Source organism: Sinohyriopsis cumingii, chromosome 8, assembly GCF_028554795.1.
Source record: "Sinohyriopsis cumingii isolate HCF-2022 chromosome 8, ASM2855479v2, whole genome shotgun sequence".
Taxonomy (NCBI): Eukaryota; Metazoa; Mollusca; class Bivalvia; order Unionida; family Unionidae; genus Sinohyriopsis; species Sinohyriopsis cumingii.
In genome coordinates this window covers 98,438,356-98,457,578 of record NC_142968.1, presented here as the reverse complement: position 1 = coordinate 98,457,578, position 19,223 = coordinate 98,438,356, and the positions used below count along the sequence as shown (strand labels likewise).

Sequence of the window (19,223 nt, the reverse complement as noted above, 5' to 3'; positions counted from 1 at the left end):
AAGCACATTATGTTGCTATGTGACTTAGCTGGTTGTTAGGTCACATTGTAATTTGAGTTGCTGTGTGACCTTGTTGCTTGTAATGTCACATTTCAACTTCATTTGGAATGTGATGTTTCTGATTGTTGTCTTGTATTGTTACTTGCTGTATATATGATGACACTGTGACCATAAGGAATGTAATGCATTGTTATGTTGTATTGTTACTTGCTGTAGTTATGGTAACACTGACCATAAGGAATGTGATGTTTTGTTATGTTGTATTGTGTATTTATGATAACATTGTGACCAAAAGGAATATGATGTTTTTGATAATTATGTTGTTTTGTTTTTTATGATAACACTGTGACCAAAAGGAATATGATGTTTTTGATAATTATGTTGTATTGTTATTTATGATAGCACTGTGACCAAAAGGAATATGATGTTTTTGATAATTATGTTGTATTGTTATTTATGATAACACTGTGACTTTAAGGAATGTGTGCATAATGTGATAAATATGATTTTAGGGAGAGAAGCTGACACTACATGAGGACTTTGAGGAACGACTAGAGCAGACAACATTCCGCTATGAGGAGAGAATCACAGAACTACACAGTGTTATTGCTGAACTCAGGAAGAAATTTGAGAGGCATCAGATTAGTGTTATCAGGTAAAGTTGGCTGTTACGGTAATTGTATGGCTTGTTGAGATCAGTGTCTGCAGGTACAGTTGGCTCTTTGTAATTGTATGGCTTATTGAGATCAGTTTCATCAGGTACAGTTGGCTGTTACAGGAAAATTAAAGGGACCATCCTTATCCTTAATTCTGAATACCATATGTACCTGATGCATCAGTCAATTTTTAAATCAATATGTCAGGTTGTGGAGACTACAAGAAGAGTATCATTTCCACAGAGTAAATTGAGTTCTGTGTTTTTTAGCTTGACAAAATTTTGTGGAAGGCTTGCATTTGAGACAAGGAAGATTGATAAGGCAGAGACAATCATTTAGCATTTCCAGGCAGAATCAGTTAGTGACATCACCACTGCACAAGAGCTAAACATGTACCATGTCTTTTAGTATTTAAGTATGCAGTCCAATAAAACACAGCTTTACACAGAGGAAGTATTATAACAGTATTACTGCATGGCAGGCATATCATGTACCATTGACAGCATGCTTAGTCATTTTTTAATGAGTCTCAATCACATAATATTACGCCCAATCTCTCTGATGTGACACACTTAATTGACAGGAGATATCATATTGACAATGTTGTAATGTAATATAATTTCAAGTCATGCATTAAGTGGTGATATCCCCAAAATTGACATACTTAAGTAAAATGTCCTTTGTAGACCTGAAAACTATGTTAGAGCAGGGTTTTTGTGGGTTTTTTAAAATTATTCCTTAAGGATTATTTACACAAAATAAGTATGTTGAAATGTGATGGTTAATGCCCTGTGCTTTTTAATATGCACTAGTTTAGTATATCACCACACATTTTGTAGCAAGACTTCTTTTACCAGGTAACAATACAATATATATTTAATAAACAGATTGTGTTCATTTTCAGATGAACAATTTCAAGTGGACATGATTCAGTTATTGCAGTTTATAACTGTCCTAACACTTCCCTTTCAACTATTTAAATAAATATTGTTGGATTTTATTGTCAAAACTTGCCATGACAAAATGTCAACAAAAGGGGGTAACTGAACATTATTAAATATTCTGAGTTTGACCTGAAGATTTATTATTGAAGGTAAATGAGAACTATTTTCCAGTATACTTTTTAGTAAAACAGTATACATTGTCAATAAGTATGCCTATGATGACATTATGACATCAAAGAACATTCAGCACCATGTCTTTCATTTTGCCTAATATATTTATGTGTGTCAGGATTGAAATTATGAATGAAGATTACTAAAGAAAAAAGATTTATTCCCATGTTTGTAATTTCTTCCCTAGAGGAATGGTAATCGAGTTAATAACTGATGCAAATCATAAATTAGAGTATATAATAAACGTATTATGTGTGCAAAGTATGATCTGTCAGTGGGACTCATTGTTTTGGCATGGTAGGTGTGCAGAGTATGATCTATCAGTGGGACTCATTGTTTTGGCATGGCTAATGTGCAAAGTATGATCTATCAGTGGGACTTATTGTTTTGGCATGGTAGGTATGCAAAGTATGAAATCTCCATGGGATTTCTTTTGACATAGCTGATGTGCAGAGTATGATATCTCAGTGGGACTCATTGTTTTGGCATGGTAAGTGTGCAAAGTATGAAATCTCAGTGGGACTCATTGTTTTAGCATAGCTGACTTGCAATCTTGTCAGCCAGTCAGTTTAAATTCTCAGCCTATTAGATGGCAATAGCAAGAATGAAGATTAAAAAATGATATTAATCACAAGCCAGCATGAAACCTGAAATTTAACTAATTAATTAGGGTTTAAGGTTCATGTACTTCCTACTCACTGGTGGACAAAAATCCATTTAGTTGTTTTGTTTGATCACTGAGACAAGAGTGGCAACATTGAAGTCAGTAGAAGTAGCATATAACTAGTCAGCCACTTGGCATTCCCTTGATCAATGTCTGACCACTTTGCATTCCCTTGATCAATGGCTGACCACTTTGCATCCCCTTGATAAATGGCTGACCCCTTGGCATCCCCTTGATCAATGGCTGACCACTTCGCATCCCCTTGATCAATGGCCGACCACTTCGCATCCCCTTGACCAATGGCTGACCACTTCACATCCCCTTGATCAATGTAAATATTACAGGCAGTGGCTTACTGCATAAAATACTTGAACTTTATTTCATCTGTGATGTTAAAACAAACTGTCTTGGGAATTTATCACATGTAGAATCTAATTTTAGGCATGCCACAAGGCTTACTCTGCTGGAACAATTGTGTACCAGTCTTAAATTTTAGGCATATTTGACATGACCTCATGCATTTTTATTAAGAACTTTGTATTATTACTTACATGATCGCCTAAATTTGTTGTATTTTTTAATTTGACAGTTTCCTTGGGTTTATACCTGGTTTTGTATTTTAAGAATATTTCAGTTAAATAGATGAGAATTTGATCATTGAGTGGAATTCTTTTCAGTAAATGATTTTTACCTGCATATATTATTTTTACCTCTCAGGGAGGAAGATGAGGAAGAGGAAGAAGTGGATCCAGCTGTCAGCACCAAAAGTCAAGATGGAGGCAGTATCAACTTCAATGGCTCCCAAGGTGCTATTCTTGGTAAATTTACATCACCTGGAATAGTCAACTTTTATATTTTAGCCTGTGTTAACAGATCTAGATATCATTTTTTGTCAGAAGCATCCAGTTTAATATTTTGTGTTGTAAAAATTGTACAAAGTCACATAGGGAGACACCATGTCTCAATTCAGATAGATAGATTTTCACCATATGTTGCATGAATCATTGTGAGGTTATGACAGTTCCATGATAAACTCGCTCACCCATATGGATCAAGTTCACTTTTGAAAATTTGCATTAAGGTTTAGTTACAGTTTTTTTCTTTACTTATATTTCGCAAACCTCTTAATGGATTTTCTTCATATTTGAGATGAATTCATCACAGTTATAGAAGATTTGTGTTGAGGTTTTGGTCAAAGTTTGTTTTATTTTCACTTGCTTACATTTCCTAAACCCCATGATGAATTTGCTTTATAATTAGGAGGTAACATTATAAACTAAGATCATTCCTTATGCAACATTCTGCAACATGCTTGCTTGACCTTTCTGACCTTTTGGTGAAGGTTACACATTTTACAGCAATACTATGATCAAGTGCTTGACACACAGATCCTTATTTTGTACCTGCAAAAAGGGAACGTTTTATATTTATATTCAGATACATGGCATATATTGTAAATAATACTGCATTACAATACTAGGCATGCAAGGATCATTTATAAGTTCTGAAACGATATTATTTGTTTTGAAAGTCACACATGTACCACCATGTTGGCAAATTTTGCATGTCGGGTAATTCTGCACAATGATACATCATTTCTGTAAACACTGGATCACATGTTATTTTGGGTCAAAAATCCATTTTGTATCAAGAAACAATGATCATACTTTAATTAAGAAAAATGAACTGTACAAAACTATCCCACATTTTGACTCAAAATGCATATGAAAATGTGATTTCTAAATGTCAACATGAAGACCCAGTCCATGTCCCACACGTACAAAATCATGCCGCTAGAACGGGATTCTCAAGAAATTCCTTGGCTTATAGACTGTTCATAAATTCTTTAGTAGTTTTTCCCCATAAACAAGACATTATAAACACATTACACCCTATTCATTGTTGTTTCTCTTCCAAATAATAGCTTATTTTTTTATAAAATGTTGAACTTTACTAATTTTTTTACAAGATCGGTTTAGTTGGCTTAATATCGCTTGCCATTTATTGGCATTGTTACGTTGAATTTTGTAAAACTAGCTATAAACCTGACCCAGTTACTTGACTGAACTGATGACAGAATCAGCCCAAAGTAACATTTAATTTCTAATGCACGATGGATAAATATTACATCTTTTCAAAGCTGTGCGCAGAATTGGCCGACATATCGCAAGTCATGAAAAGATGGGGGTGGTATCCAATGTGTCCAAAATTAATATTATTTTGAACAGAATAGTCTGGTGACAATTGCCTCTTTTCAAATGGTAAGCATTGTAGTATTTTATTTTCATCAATCAGTCGTATTCGGAATGCCTTTTGCTTCAGTATTGGTGATGGAAACCTTAGGTGAATAGAAATTTTCAGCAGCATTGTATGCCTAGATTTTACTTGGCCAAGTGGAATAAAAGGGTGATGTTTATAATATTTTGATTTCTTTTATGCTGTAAATACACATGTATTCTTGTAGATATTGGTACCGAGTTGAACTCTGAGGAGTTATCTCGTGTTGTCACTGAGCTTGAGTCGGCAATTGATGAGAAGCGGAGGAAAACAACTTATGTGGAGACAGCAGGAAGTGAGGACCAAGTGGAGGGAGAGGATGACAGTGTGGAAGAGAAAGCATTAAAGGTTCAGTTTTATCATTTTTGGCAAAACAACTTTAGTGGGACTTGTTTCAGTTGCATTTATTTTTTAAAGTCCTAAATTAATTTTTTTCAAACTTTGGACAAATCAGTGTAAAGCCAGAACTTATCATTCTCTGATGCATTTGCCTCCTTGACCTTGGGATCGACGTCAGTCATGGAAAGTTTGTTTGAAAGTTTTGGTAGTGCATTACATTGCTTATGTTTCCTAAATACATGGATAAATTCTCTTCATGCTTGGGTTGAGTTGTTATGAAGTTAAGACAAAAATTTGTTCTGAATCATGCTTGCTTGCCCCTTTGTTGAGGTCATATAAAATTTGTTTTATGTTTTTGAATCTCATTTCATTTGATTATATATCCTCAATCTCTTCATGGATTTTCTTCATACTTTAGGCTATTCATTATGAAGCTAAGACAGTTTCTTCAGTGACATGCTTATTAGGCTAAGACCTTGCAGTAAAAGTCACACATTTTACAGCAGTGCTTGATCATGGGCTCAACCTGCTGGTCATGACCTTCTTGTATTATGCGTTGTCCGAAAATAGAAAATTTGGATGATTCTGGTGATGATGGTGGCAGCAGCAGGAATATCAATATAACAATCCCATGTAATTTGTTTTTGCTTATAACTTGAATCTTTTTTGCTTGGCTGTATTTTGTGCAACATACAAGAGCAGAACTACATTCTGTATGTTATGATATTCAGTCCTTTTTGGTGTATTAAAGAGTTGGGGTGATTATTTATCTAGAAGCAAGGCTATTTATGATTCCATGGACAGTCACATGACACCATCAGCCAGTCAGCTCTCACTCTCAAGAATAAGCAGCCTTTGTTGACATTCTGATTAAGTGAACCATTGTTTCTAAAACAAGCGACCAGTATTACTTTGAATGCAATCTCAACATGCAGATCTTGGGTTGTCTGCATTATCCAAAAGCTAAAAAATAGTATCACTTCTCTGATAATGATGGTGGTATATTAGGAATCTGTGAATGTTTATGAAGTCTTCAAACATGCATCATTTTATTGATTGCATTTGAGATAGACCTACATGAAACCATGCTTTGGTTAAGCCCTTGTTATAAGGATTGACCTCATTGCAATAAATTCCTGTTTAGAAAAGATGAGCACAATAAATTACATTACTCAAAACAGTGTGTGTGGGGACATGCATGTGCACATTTGCACAGAAAAGATTTCCGCTCATATATCTGCATTTCTTCCTTGGATATGTTACACAATTATTGTACCTTAGGAGAACTATTACTATCCTACAAATCCAGTGGAATATTTAGATATTTGTAGAATGCATGCTTCTCTATGTGAGCAGAAGAAGTAACTGGATTTGCAAGATAGTAGCAGTTCTCCTGATGTGTTTTAGTCGGGGAATTATTATTGAAGGAACATACTTTGCTAGAAAAAAATGATTTCTGCCAGGTCCATTGGTGTAATGTAGAGATATGTTTCACCATGTATAATACATTTGTCTCAACTTTAAAAAGTAATACATTCTACACTTATTTTTTCCAACTTTGTTTATCACTTCAGTAGTTTATGGAAGATGATAAGAAAATGAAACCAGGTTAGATTATACATGGAAAAGGGTGTGTGGAGAATATGTAAAGCTATTATTTTCCCCACTCTATTTTATTAGTGATTGTTTCTGTCTGTCCTTTCATCTAGCCATCATGATATATCCTTCAGCTTTATACACACATTTAAATATCTTGTTGCAATAGTTACCCTCTTGATAAAATGTGCTTCATTTATTGCCAGCTCAAACCTCACTAGGTGCTCAGGGATGGTCAAGAGGTCTTAAGGCAAAAATAACTATAATTACTGATATAATATATTCAAATGAAATTTAATATATGAATTTATCTGACAAGAAGGAAACATTCAGGTAAATAGGTGAATTTGGAAGCTGGTTCTCTTATTATCCCCCCACCCAGTAATTGGCACTTGATTCAAAACTTTGGGGGAAAAGTGAGATTTTCACCCCTACTGGGCATGGCAAATGTTTAATTCAAATGTGATGCTATGAATGGCCCCTGGGTATGTCATTACCTCCCAAGGTTTTATCCCCTCTATCACAGCATGAAAGCTAAGTAGGTCTTACCATATAACCATATGCAAAGTAATGATCAGATATGCAGGTGATATTGGCACCTGGGTCTATCCTTACCCCCAGGGACTAAGCCCATGTTTTATAATTTAGAAACTCTCATGATCTCCATACGGTTACTATATGTGTACCTGCAAAGCATGGAAAGACAAATGCACAGATCTATCTGACATTAGCCCATCCTTATATGTGTGACATTTATTAACATTTGTTGATTGGCTCATAGATTATTTAATTGGTTGAACAGTATATTTGTCATGTTTATACACTGCCATGGTAAGTACAATTTATTGTAGGTCTTCATCTATCAGACCAGTTTATCAAACATTTTTAATTGTATTGTTGTTAAGTCCTACCACAGTAGTATTACACTTGTCTATCTGTTCATCAGCACACAGTTGTGGTTTCTAATTATTTTATTGAAAATTTTTAATGTAGCGATGCCCAGCCAAAAGGTTTTTTTTTCCATTGAAACACTAGGTATGTCAAGACATGAAAGATTTCCACTTGGATTCTCCTCCACCTTCCCCGCCTCCACGAGGTTTGAGGCCAGCAATGTTCCACCCACCTCCACCCCCACCACCTAATGAGTTCCCTGATCCAGGCTACCTACAGGAAGAGGTCAATGCACTACGGTCAGAAAATTCAACATTGCAGGAGCAGATTAGTCGAATGGAGATGGAACTTCAGAAGCAGAGGCTTGCTCTTGACACCATCCGCGAGGAGAGAGATCAGTTCAAGAAAAGGGTAAGTTGACACATATTAAAAGAAGGTTGTTGAATGGCCTATGCTGTGGGATGCTGGAAACAATTTTCACTACATCAAAGATTTTAGTCTAACGAAGCGTGAGGGAAAAATACTATATGCTTTACTATTTCTTATTCAGTTTCAATTTTAGCTTGACTAGTTGAGGAATAAATACAAATTATGCAGTGTCTTCCTGTTCACATTAATATCACCTTCCATGACAGCTCATATTACAAATTCTAGCATTTTTCAGTTTAAATGCCTTGAAATTTGCATTCATCCAGAGAGTTAAGGCTTTGCAATGTTTTCATTGCTTCATATTGGTATGTTTTCTCTTATTAGCAAACATTTAATTTGAATCAAGGCTTTCATTATTCAGCTTTTCTTTCATAATATTGAGGTCATAATGAACAAAATACAATGAATGTATTGTTCTTGAAGTATTCTTCAGATTGTAATATTGAAATGTAAAGTGCTGAATAAGTTTGTGAACAGTTTGATTTTCCCTCTGTGGTTCATGGATTTTTAGCATGCAGTACATGATGTGATGTTTAAACTTTTCTGTTTATTTGGACAGTATAGCAAGTAGACCACGTACATTTTTTATTCTTTTTCTTAAGATGCAAGGATATGAGGGATCAACAAGTCCCCATGTCAGTCGAACTTCCACGCCAACCAAAAGCCAAAACGTCCACTCATCTCATGTTGAGAGGTAGGCCACTCATTTATGTTAGTGCATTGATGTGTAATAAATGTATGTTGTGCGATTTCAGTTGCTGCATTTACATACAAAATATAACCATTAGCAGAAAATATGGTAATAATGTCATGCAATATATATACAGACATTACCCATGTGTAAAACAGATGGATAACGCAGTGATACTAACTGTGTGTTAGTAAAATAGATAAATTACTAAAATGACAGTTGTTTTTGACAAGAGGGTAAAAGCTTGGTTTTTAAAAAATTATTTTCCAGGAATGCTTTGTATAAATTACTTGTTATATGTAAATCATGAATTTGAAACATAAGAGATACTTTTTGGTGGTTAGACTTGAGATCTTATCAATCAAGATAGATTTTGAAAACTTCAGCAAAAGATAATATGCAATCAGAATTATAAATGTCTAAATTGATTATGTTTCGAAACGAACAAATTCACTTTCCAAATTACAACTGGTGTATTATGGAATCAACTTACTTTAGTCCAAAAACCATGTACAGAGGAAAGATTTTTAGTATTTTTAAAATGTGATTATGAAAAATGTATATATCGTGGTATCATTAACATTAAATTATTCTCATCATACAAACAGATAGTTCACAAAATTTTGCATTCTCATTTCTCTGTGGATGACATCAATAAACTGTCTGGATTTTAATCCTTCAAGTTCACTCCAATCATAAAGTAACACTTATTGTGATTGTGAAGTATCACTTTACACAGTTGCTTAGGTGGCACTCTACAGTTTCGTATTTTGCATACATACATACATACATACATACATAAGTTCATAGTAAAGCAATTTCACTATGGAACTCTGTCTCATACAGGGTGGCGCTCTACAGTTTCATAATTTTGCAAAGGGTTAGGATTTTAAAGCAAAAGAATTTCCCCGGCTTTCCTCACTGGTTATACTGGCTATTTAAAAAAGACCTTGTATATCTTAGGTATAATTCAAAGAACCTTTAATTCCCTTTATTTTGGTGTATGATTGATGGGTGTACTATGGGTTATAGAGTATACAGCTTGGCCTTACTTCAAATGTGCACCTTTCAAAAAAGTGCTAGCTCTACTTGGTCATTTTCATTTCCTGAACTTCAGAGGTAAATTGTATAAAAAAGAGCCGATAACCTTTTTTACATTTTATATATTTGGTAAATCATTCATTGCCCTTTCAGAAGCTGGTATTGTCTAGTCTGGCAAAATTCATTTTCCCTATTTTAATAGCTGCTATGGATAGTGTACTTTAGACAAATTCAGGCTGATTTTTTTAGCACAAAGGAGCATTCATTTTAGTTAGTAGTGTGTTTAAGTCATGTACAATTTCCAAAAGTACAATATCCAAAGAAATATCATCCACATTACATTAATGTTGCATAGAGGTATGCCACCATTCTCTCCATTGTGCATGTTTTAAATGCAAACAGCTTCACCTTACATACGTCACTCTCTCAAAAGTACATAATAACTGGTGAGCGCCCCCTTACATAACAACCATGGCAGCCATCTTGTAAATCTTATTATTGTTACTTCTTCAGAATAGAAAGTCAAAACAACAATCAACAACGGTTTTCACCACAAGATTTCTCCTTTGATTACATTCCCCGATCACATTTACATTAGGAATATAAATCAATCCATACTTGAAGACAAAAATTTCCAGTCTATGGCACTTGGATAAAGGGTAATAACTCTTACACATTACCTCCCTTGTCACTGCTAGGTATTGCCAATTTAAGCTTTGCTTCTGTACAACAGCATAGTCAAAATTTTATTATATTTCAACCATCCTTACAGGTTTTTAGATTTCTTTTGACCATCCATGCAAGTTTTTAGATTTATTTGGTTTAGTATTCATTCATAAACAGGTAACATGTATATTTTTTCTAATTTGGCACTTTCTTGGACTTGGTCATTTCTAGACCACATGGTTCCGCAGGCAGTTATTGATGCATTCTGTCATTCAAGTTTTTGTGCACACTGCCTTTGTTAATAATCGGTGCTGCAACAATTGGAAGAAATTCAAAGCAAAGGAAGACACACCATTTGTGCCTGGCATCATCCAAATGTACATATTCCCCTTGCAGCACATGTAATTTATAGTTCTAGGACAGGTGATTTGCATTTCTTAAAAAATAAGAGGAAAGAAAGTCATGCAAGACCAGAATGGATAGAATTTATCTGAATACAGAAACTATTGCGAGCCTTATGGGGAGGATGCTCCTGGAGTCCCAACCCACACATTCACCCATCTAAAATGAGACGGACAGTTTCCTGCTACTCTACCTTTGGCAGATTTGTAGGAATCAGATGCAGACATTTTACCATTGCAATCGTCTGGTGCAGGAAACAGTAATGCAGTTCCTTAATTCAGGTTAAATTTGACATCTATCTCCTTTGGTTTCCAGTTTTTTTTTTGGTTGATACAATCAGGGAGTGTTCTGTGTTTTTATGCAAATCAATGGGCATAAGTCAGACATGTCCAAACTTGGCTATAACTCACATGGGATATTTTTGGATCCAGCATACAGCACAGAATTGTCATTCATAGTCATACTCTGTCATTTATTGGTGATTAAAATGTCTGCCCTAACGGGTAAGAATGTGTTTCTCACCACATCAGAGCTGGTTTGGAACATTTTTGCCATGTCTTCAGTGTTGGATTGGCCTCAATTACTGTTTTTCGTCTGATAGAAAAATCAGCAAACCAACATGTTTGAGAGTTGATGACTCGGGTCATTAGCAGAGCAGCTTGTATTAACTGCCTCTGCCAACCTTAACTTGATATGTTGTGATGTGTGTGTGTGTGCCACATCGCTAAATTTGCATCATGCTCTTTTTTAAGGATGACTCCATTTGGCTCACCATTATTTGGGGGCAAGATTGAATAAGTTAGAGACAGGCAGTTCAAGAACTACTTCTCCAACCTGCCAGTCCACCCATATCCTCATTTAAAACCCTGTCACAATGGAGGGATGATAAACAAGCCAGATGAAATGGATATCTTATGTTCCAAATGCCATTCAGACATGAACCTTATGCCAGCAGACAGTAGTCAAATCAGTCTAGGATGAACCCTAGCAGGGGATGTAAGAAATTCATCTTTCTCCATCCCCAAGCCTCCTGTTTCCCACCACTGACTTATACCCTCACTATTTATGAGGGTCAGACTCCTGTACTTCCAGTCACTTTGGATCAACCTATTTCAGTGAAACAAATGGGTTATCCAAGTCATTTTTGGAGGGGCTTCATATTTTGTTTATCCAGCCTCCTCATCTTTCTTATCGGGGGCCCTGAGTGGCCGAGTGGTCTAAAGCAGGCTCCGTTACAGATCACTGCCATCTCACCTCTGTCTGCGTCGGTTTGAGTCTCGGATTCAGCTAATGTGGGTATGTGAGAAAGCTTGCCAGTAGCTTCTCGAGGGTTAGTGGTTCATTCCTGGGATTTCCTGGGTTCTTCCTCCACCATTAATACTGTCCGCCATGTATAGCCTAGCGTGTGCTGAAAAATGGCGTTAAACCCTACAACAACAACATCTTTCTTATCCCTACTAATGGATGAGCTGTCAGATCAGGAGAGGGAAGATATTCTTCAGCTGGAGTTGCTCATGAACAAATGGGTAGTGGAGATTTTAACCCCCCTGCTGTGCAAGCACCCATTTTGGTACTTTGTGCAACTTATAATTTGGATTTAATTTGAGCTATCATCTACTAGGTTGTTGTACAGAGGTTTAGGTTAAAAACTGGTGACACCTAGTTGTGACATGGGGAGATAATGGGCAAGAAAATTAGTGTCCTTTGTCTATATGATTTAGAGAAGACAATTTTTCTTCTTTTAGTATGGCTGGATTTGGTAGGTAGCAAGCTTATATTCATAATGTTAATGTAATTGGTAGGTGTTCTTAGAGAAACATAATTTACTAGACACATGTCTTATTGATTCAGACAGTGCTGGTGTAATATCCAATATGGCCACTATGATTGCCATCTTAAAAATCTTATTATTGTAACTCCTCTTACAAGGAAATTCATTTTATCATGTTTTCAATATGCATTAGTGAATACACTAATATCTCTCTATATAAATTTCCATACATTCCAGAGAACTATCATAAACTCTAGTCCAACTGCAAACAAGATAGACCCTGATCTGCTGTCACATAAGGAGTCCATCTTGCTTCTTCTGCTGATTGCTTTTAAATAAACTGCATGTACTCAGATCTGCCAGCACATTATGCAGTGGCATTTTATGGGTCTGTAGTTTTGCAGTTGGACTCATTTTTGTAAGCCAGTATATATGGTAAGTCTGTTATTCAAGCACTAATTTTTGCTCATCAGAAATAATATTGTACAGAAAACAAATCATGAAGAGGTTTACTCTTATCAAATAAACAAAAACAAAAAAAAGGCACATGGCATTCAGTAATCCAAGTTTGTGTTAATGACTTTCTTATGTACCTTATACATTCGTATTTTCAGAGGAACAGGTTCTCAAAGCTGTGATCAATTTCCTGTGGCAAAAGTTGCAGAGCTGAAGAAACTTAAGACTGTCAGTAGTGAAAGACAGGTGCTGGGTTCTGAACTTATCTCTCTTGTTTCTATTGGGGTAAGCATATCAATTTTGCTATTAGCATTGCCTCAGAGCATCAGACATGATTCTTGTGGGTTTTTTTATAATTTTGAATCCTGTTTTTAAAAACAAATGGCCTGTCTGGTCTGATACAGCAACAATCCTTGTAAAATATTTGTCTTGTATATTATTTACACAATGATTGTAAAGATGATTCTGGTTGGTCAAAAGAGAGTATTCTGATTGTTCAAAAGTTTCTACTCAATGAATGAATTTTCATGTAATGGAAACCAATGGAAAGAATGAAGCATGCTTGCAAAATATGGCATCCTGACTTTTTGGGAGAGAACAGGACACAACATGTTTTAATAAAAGCTTGATAAACGTGTGGAAATGGGAATGGTTAAGCAGAAAGTTTATGGAAGTAGTCTGTCAGTTCATAAGGAAACTGAATGCCAAAGGACTGTCAGTTTGTGATCTTTGCAAGAAAGATTTGAAATTAAGTTAATAGTCATTCAAAGGTTAAAACTTAATTTTGAAAGATTAAAACTTTTCAAGTTTTTTTCAGGTTAGGTTTCAGTATCAATAATATAATGCTCATGAGCCCATTGTTCACTATTTGTCGGCAGTAATATCTTGTTTTCCAATTCCAGGTACAAAATGCAAAGGTTGCAGAACACTTAGTGCAGAGTGTACAGAAGGGGTCAAATATGAGTGAAATTATTCAGTCTGCAGATCAGTCAGGAAATTTATCTGAAAACAAAGTATCTGAATTTGAGATCGAACTGGAACGTTTGCAGAGTAAAATAGACAATTTGAAAGCTCAGCTGGACTTGACAAATTTGACTTTGGAAGAAAGCAAAGCTCAAACAAACAGATTAAGTGTATTAATTGGAAAATATGAATCAAATAACACTGCCTTATCTCTGGCACTTAATTATTCTGACCAGTGCCTGGAGGCATATGAGATTTTAAGTGCTCTTTTGGAGAGTGAGCTTGGAATTGTGCTGACAAACTGCAGAGTTGCTGGTCTTGGTAAGTCTAGAGGTAGGAGAACATTTTTTTTATTAACATCTTGCATGCATACTTAATCTTAAATGACAAGCATGCAAATATTTGGTAACGGATAGGTTATTATGTATCTGACATTCCATTTAAAATAAATAAAACCATCTAGTATTATTAGGGCCCTGCTCAACAAAGTAATCATGTTTCTTGTCTATCAACAATTTGAATTCTGCACGAAAAGTTTGCTGAGATCTTAAAGCACTTCAGTTTTCAGCCTTCAGCTGCCAACTTTGGTTTCTTCTGCATATTTTCTTTTACCAAGGATTGATGGATTTCAACCAATTTTTGGCATGAAGCTTATACTGATGAGACCCTAAATGGGTTTAATTTCCAGCATTGCACAACATCATTTACAAAAGTTATGACCACTGTTTCCACTGTATATCTTTTCCAGGGGTTGTTGGAAGACTGTTTTGCACCACAGAAAAGCTTAAATGCTAAATGAATTTGAAATCCAGTGTTCCACAACATTTGCTCTCTGGATTGTCCATTTTCCAAATTTTGGTTTCCACAGCAAAATTTTGCATAGAATTTTTAGATTTTATCCAGATGTAAAATGCAGCATTATATTAATAAGACCTTAGCAGAATTTGGTTATCTCCCACAACATGATTTAGAGGAGTTATGGCCCTTGGTGGACCATCCTACTAACTTGTGTTTCAGCAGCACTACTTTACCAAAGATTGTTGGATTTCAAACAGTTTTGACATGCAGCTTTATATCGATCAGACTTTGAATGAGTTTGATTTCCAGTATTCGACATTATCATTTACAGGAGTAATGTCATTAAATGCCTGTCTTCTTCAAGCTTTGGTTTCTGACACAAGTTCTGCAGGTAGGGCCATTTGATATGTACTAGTCCCTAATAGCTATAGTGTGTAGCTAAAATAACGGTTATGAGTTTGCTTGGCTAGGGCACTGTACCCACATAAGGCATTGATTTAGTAGGCACACTACTGTAGAAAAATAGGCAAACAGTTTGATAAAGAGAAGTTAGATTTATAAAACTGCAGGCTGACATGTATATCTGTTTACACACCTGATACACAATACATCCAGCCCACTGTAATCCTGGGCCTAATCATAAATTAATTTTGAAGGATCATTCCTGGTGAAATGATGGACTTCTCAACTTTTCAAAAATGAACATTTTACATGAGTACATATATCACAGGGGAAAATAATTTGCCTCAACCAAATAACCTGCCTAATAAGGCAGAAAGTACAATATTGTATGATCCTACTGCTGCCAAATATCACTGGAAAATTTTGCAGCCGAACTGGGTCTCCATCCCAGGACCTCCCTAACTCTGACAGGTGCTTTATCACTTGAACTATAAGAGGCAGTGTCTCATTCCATTTCTGTGATATACACAGTCCAAAATGTTTCACTAATATATAGTCTGGTGTTAACATAAAACAAAGCTATTAATATAGAAAAGTATACGAGTTTATAGCATGTTACCAAATTTCCATGAAATATTACCCAAATTTATTTAAAAATGAATCAGATTTGCAGATGTCAAGTATTGGTTACAATTCCTTTTATTCAGATGCATGTTGATGAGTGAAGTATTCCCTTAACTCATTCAGCCCCAGACCCGTTATCAGTATCACTGCTGCTATGCCCCAGCAGCGCTAAGCTGTGTCTAGCTGCGTGTGCCCCAGAGTTTTTACCTGTTTGAAAATTTTGTAAACATCGTGCACATGCATTCACTCTTACCTTAATTTCTCTGCTTATATCCAATTAAAATCCAAGAAAGTTTCACCATTTATTGCAAATGAATTTGTCTACACAGTGATGTATTTTTTTTCCCTATTTGTCCAAGTCTTTCACGACTTATTTATACAGAATTTACAAAATTATGTGCAACGTTTATCCGCAAGAACTCGATCATCAGCGCTGTCAGCATCCTCATCTTCGGACGATTCAATCTCAGAAACTTCTATGTCCGAATCGAAATCTCACAAAATATCCAACTAATGAACATATCTTTCCTCAGCTTGCTCAGTATTTTCAAGATCAAACCCGAGAAACTCCTCATTTTTGCTCTCATCAAAAATCACTCTTACGTCCGCCATCATTTACGATTTTTCATGACCAGAACACATGTAGTTAAACCGCTTTCAAAACAGGAGCCCTTAGCTTCTGAACAATTCAAATTTCCGCAAATGAAAGTAAAATCATTTCTGATTGGTTTAATAGTTGTTAGTTCTTGGAATAAACCCATTTCTAACCAATCAGAGACGTTGAATCTAACACACATTCATCACGCTTGGAGACGGGATCGGCCATTGAATGCAGTAAAAAAATCACGACTACAGGCGGGATCGGCCATTGAATGCAGAAACTGGATCACGCCTACAGACGGGATCGGGGCTTAAAGGGTTAAGAATTCTTTTATTTAGATTGCATCTGAAAGTTTTGGCAACTATTTTGCCCAGCCAGCTAACAGCAGTTTGATAATTTCCAATCATTTTCAAAAAATGTTTTAATAGCAGCAGTTGTTATTAATGCATTACTATATCTTTTCCTAGCACTAATTCCCAATCTAAGGACATTATTCCCTCCTGTAGTTAATAATAACAATAATAATGAGGACTTTGTATAGCGCCTAATCTTTAGAAGCTCTAAGTGCTTTACAACATTAGACAACACCTATAAAATAAAAAAACATATAATAATATTATTACAAAAACAAACACCATGAAATTAGAAAAACAATAAAAAATAAAAAACAGTCGAAATAAGTGAGTTTTGAGAGCCCTCTTGAATGTGATCACTGTGTCTTTGTGTCTAAGTTCAATGGGCAATTCATTCCACGTTACTGGGCCCTGGTATGCAAAAGAACGCTGTCCATATGACTTTGTTTTCATAGTGGGAATAATGAGTATACGATTGTCAAAAGAGGAGCGTAAGTATCTTGTTGGTGTGTACACATGGGGGAGGTCGGATAGGTATGTTGGACTAGAGTCCGACAGTGAAACGTAGCACAGAGAACAAATTTTGTATTTGATTCTGGATCAAATGGATAGCCATTGTAGGGTACAGAGCAGCGGGGAGGTGTGCTCTGATCGTGGTACTCTAAGTATGATCTGAGCAGCTGTGTTTTGAACTTTTTTAAGTTTCTGGAGTAGATATTGAGATGAACCAGACAGAATTGAGTTACAATAGTCCAGTCTTGAAAGTTAGTAATTAGTAAAATAAAAAATAACATGATACAGTGTACTTAACTTCTGACAACTATTGCATCTTCCTTCTTTTCCTAGGACTTTGTTATTTTAAGTGCCTACTGACAAATTTATTCTTTTTTATGGTATGTTTCTTATTTCCTCCCTAGTCCTTTGTTTATTTTTTTGTATTTGTGCCTAGTTTGAATGATTTGAGAATTTAGAGTACATATAAAGTGAAGCAGTATTTATCGTGTTTCATAAGTCTAATAGTAATCTGTGTCAGGGTAAGTATCTTCTACTTTCTTGTTCCAGTTTATTGTTGTATTTCTATATTTCCTATCTCCTGTCCTTTTCTTGTTCCAATTCATTGTTGTATTTATATTCTCCCTTTAAGCATTCAAAAATGTCTCAAAGTATTGGAGAATATGGGCATAAAAAGGCAGCATGGGATACTCACATTATCTGTCTTGCATGTACATCATTGTACAAATGGATGGTTACCCCGTTTGCTCTTTATGATCTGACAAGGTTTGGGGCTTGGTGGAAAGCTGCTGGGTCTATAGGGCCAGGAAAAAGGGTCATGTTGTTTCCTCTTCATCTTAAGAGGATCCTCCCCATTCCTTGAAGGGGTCTATGACACTTTCCAGTATACATAAGTTGCCTACTTCAATAACGACACTTCCTAATGTACCAGAGTGTCATAATTCAGTGAGAAAGGTGTCTAGATTGAGCAAGTTACCTGCTTCCATAATGGGGAGATCTCTTGGGGAGAGACCTTCTGCACTTCCTGGGATAGGGATGTCACCAGTCCCAGACAACAAATCTTGTGCAAGTAGACCTAGACCAGTCTGTAGAGGCTTTCTGAGGCACAGCCCATCTTATGCTATTGCTTCCGCACTCAGTGTAGAGAGCTGAAGGCACGAATATTAGTTGTAATATTTTTCAAGTTGACCTTTTTGGTGGCCTCCTCCAGCCTGCTGAAAGATAAATCTGTTTTTGTGGCTTTGGAGAGACTGTTAGATACTGTGGCCAAGGCACAGAGATATCCACACTAATGTCTGTTTTGATCTCATCTGAGCTGCTTCACCTGACAAAAGCTTTGAAGACATTAAAGGCTTTGCTAGATCACAGCATAAACCTTTATGGCTGCCCATCTTGTTGCTGATTCAGAGGGAAATTCCCTATAATAGCCTCACGGGATCTAAGGGATCAGTCACACATATCCCCAGCTTTGGTACCAAGCATGACTAAACCTGTAAGGAAACACCCTTTTCTTGTAGGTCCACAGCTTCTCTTTCTAAGAAGCTTAAACAGGGAAACAATCAAGATTATAATAATTCACAGTAAAAAACATAATATTTTCCATGCATCATTCTCAGTTCTGATGTGGAGGGTCCAGGGGAGTCTATAGACCCTTTTCCTTTGGAAAATAAAGAGGGAGGCAATTGCCCCTTGGGAGTAAAACTCATCTGCAGGGTTCCTCTTCTCAATGACCTGGTAGGTGCCAGATTAAGTCTTTTTTTCTCCAGAATCTTTCACGGATCCCTCAGATAATATGTGGGCCCTTTCCACAATAAGGAAGGATTACCAGCTTTAGTTCTGGGGATCCTCCACCTCTTCTAAGGACCTTCATTTGGTTCCACTAACCTCCATCTGGTATCTCCGCAGTAAGAGGCTTAATCCTTTCTAAGGAAGAGTGCAGTAAAGAGGGTGAATAAGATAAGAAATCTGGGATTTG

General features: G+C 36.0%; 1 protein-coding gene across 2 annotated transcripts in view; it reads left to right on the top strand.

Moving 5' to 3' along the window:
- LOC149794215 (colorectal mutant cancer protein-like) overlaps positions 1–19,223 on the top strand; it is an 89,336-nt gene that overhangs the window by 52,614 nt on the left and 17,499 nt on the right. Inside the window, exons 5-11 of one of the 2 annotated variants that reach the window (XM_089968327.1) lie at positions 513–655; positions 3,153–3,253; positions 4,900–5,060; positions 7,683–7,949; positions 8,570–8,661; positions 13,153–13,279; positions 13,897–14,278. In XM_089968327.1, the coding sequence (XP_089824453.1) occupies positions 513–655; positions 3,153–3,253; positions 4,900–5,060; positions 7,683–7,949; positions 8,570–8,661; positions 13,153–13,279; positions 13,897–14,278 (1,273 nt within the window). Of the gene's footprint in view, positions 1–512; positions 656–3,152; positions 3,254–4,899; positions 5,061–7,682; positions 7,950–8,569; positions 8,662–13,152; positions 13,280–13,896; positions 14,291–19,223 lie in introns of both variants that reach the window. The other variant, XM_089968326.1, reaches the window with a different exon arrangement.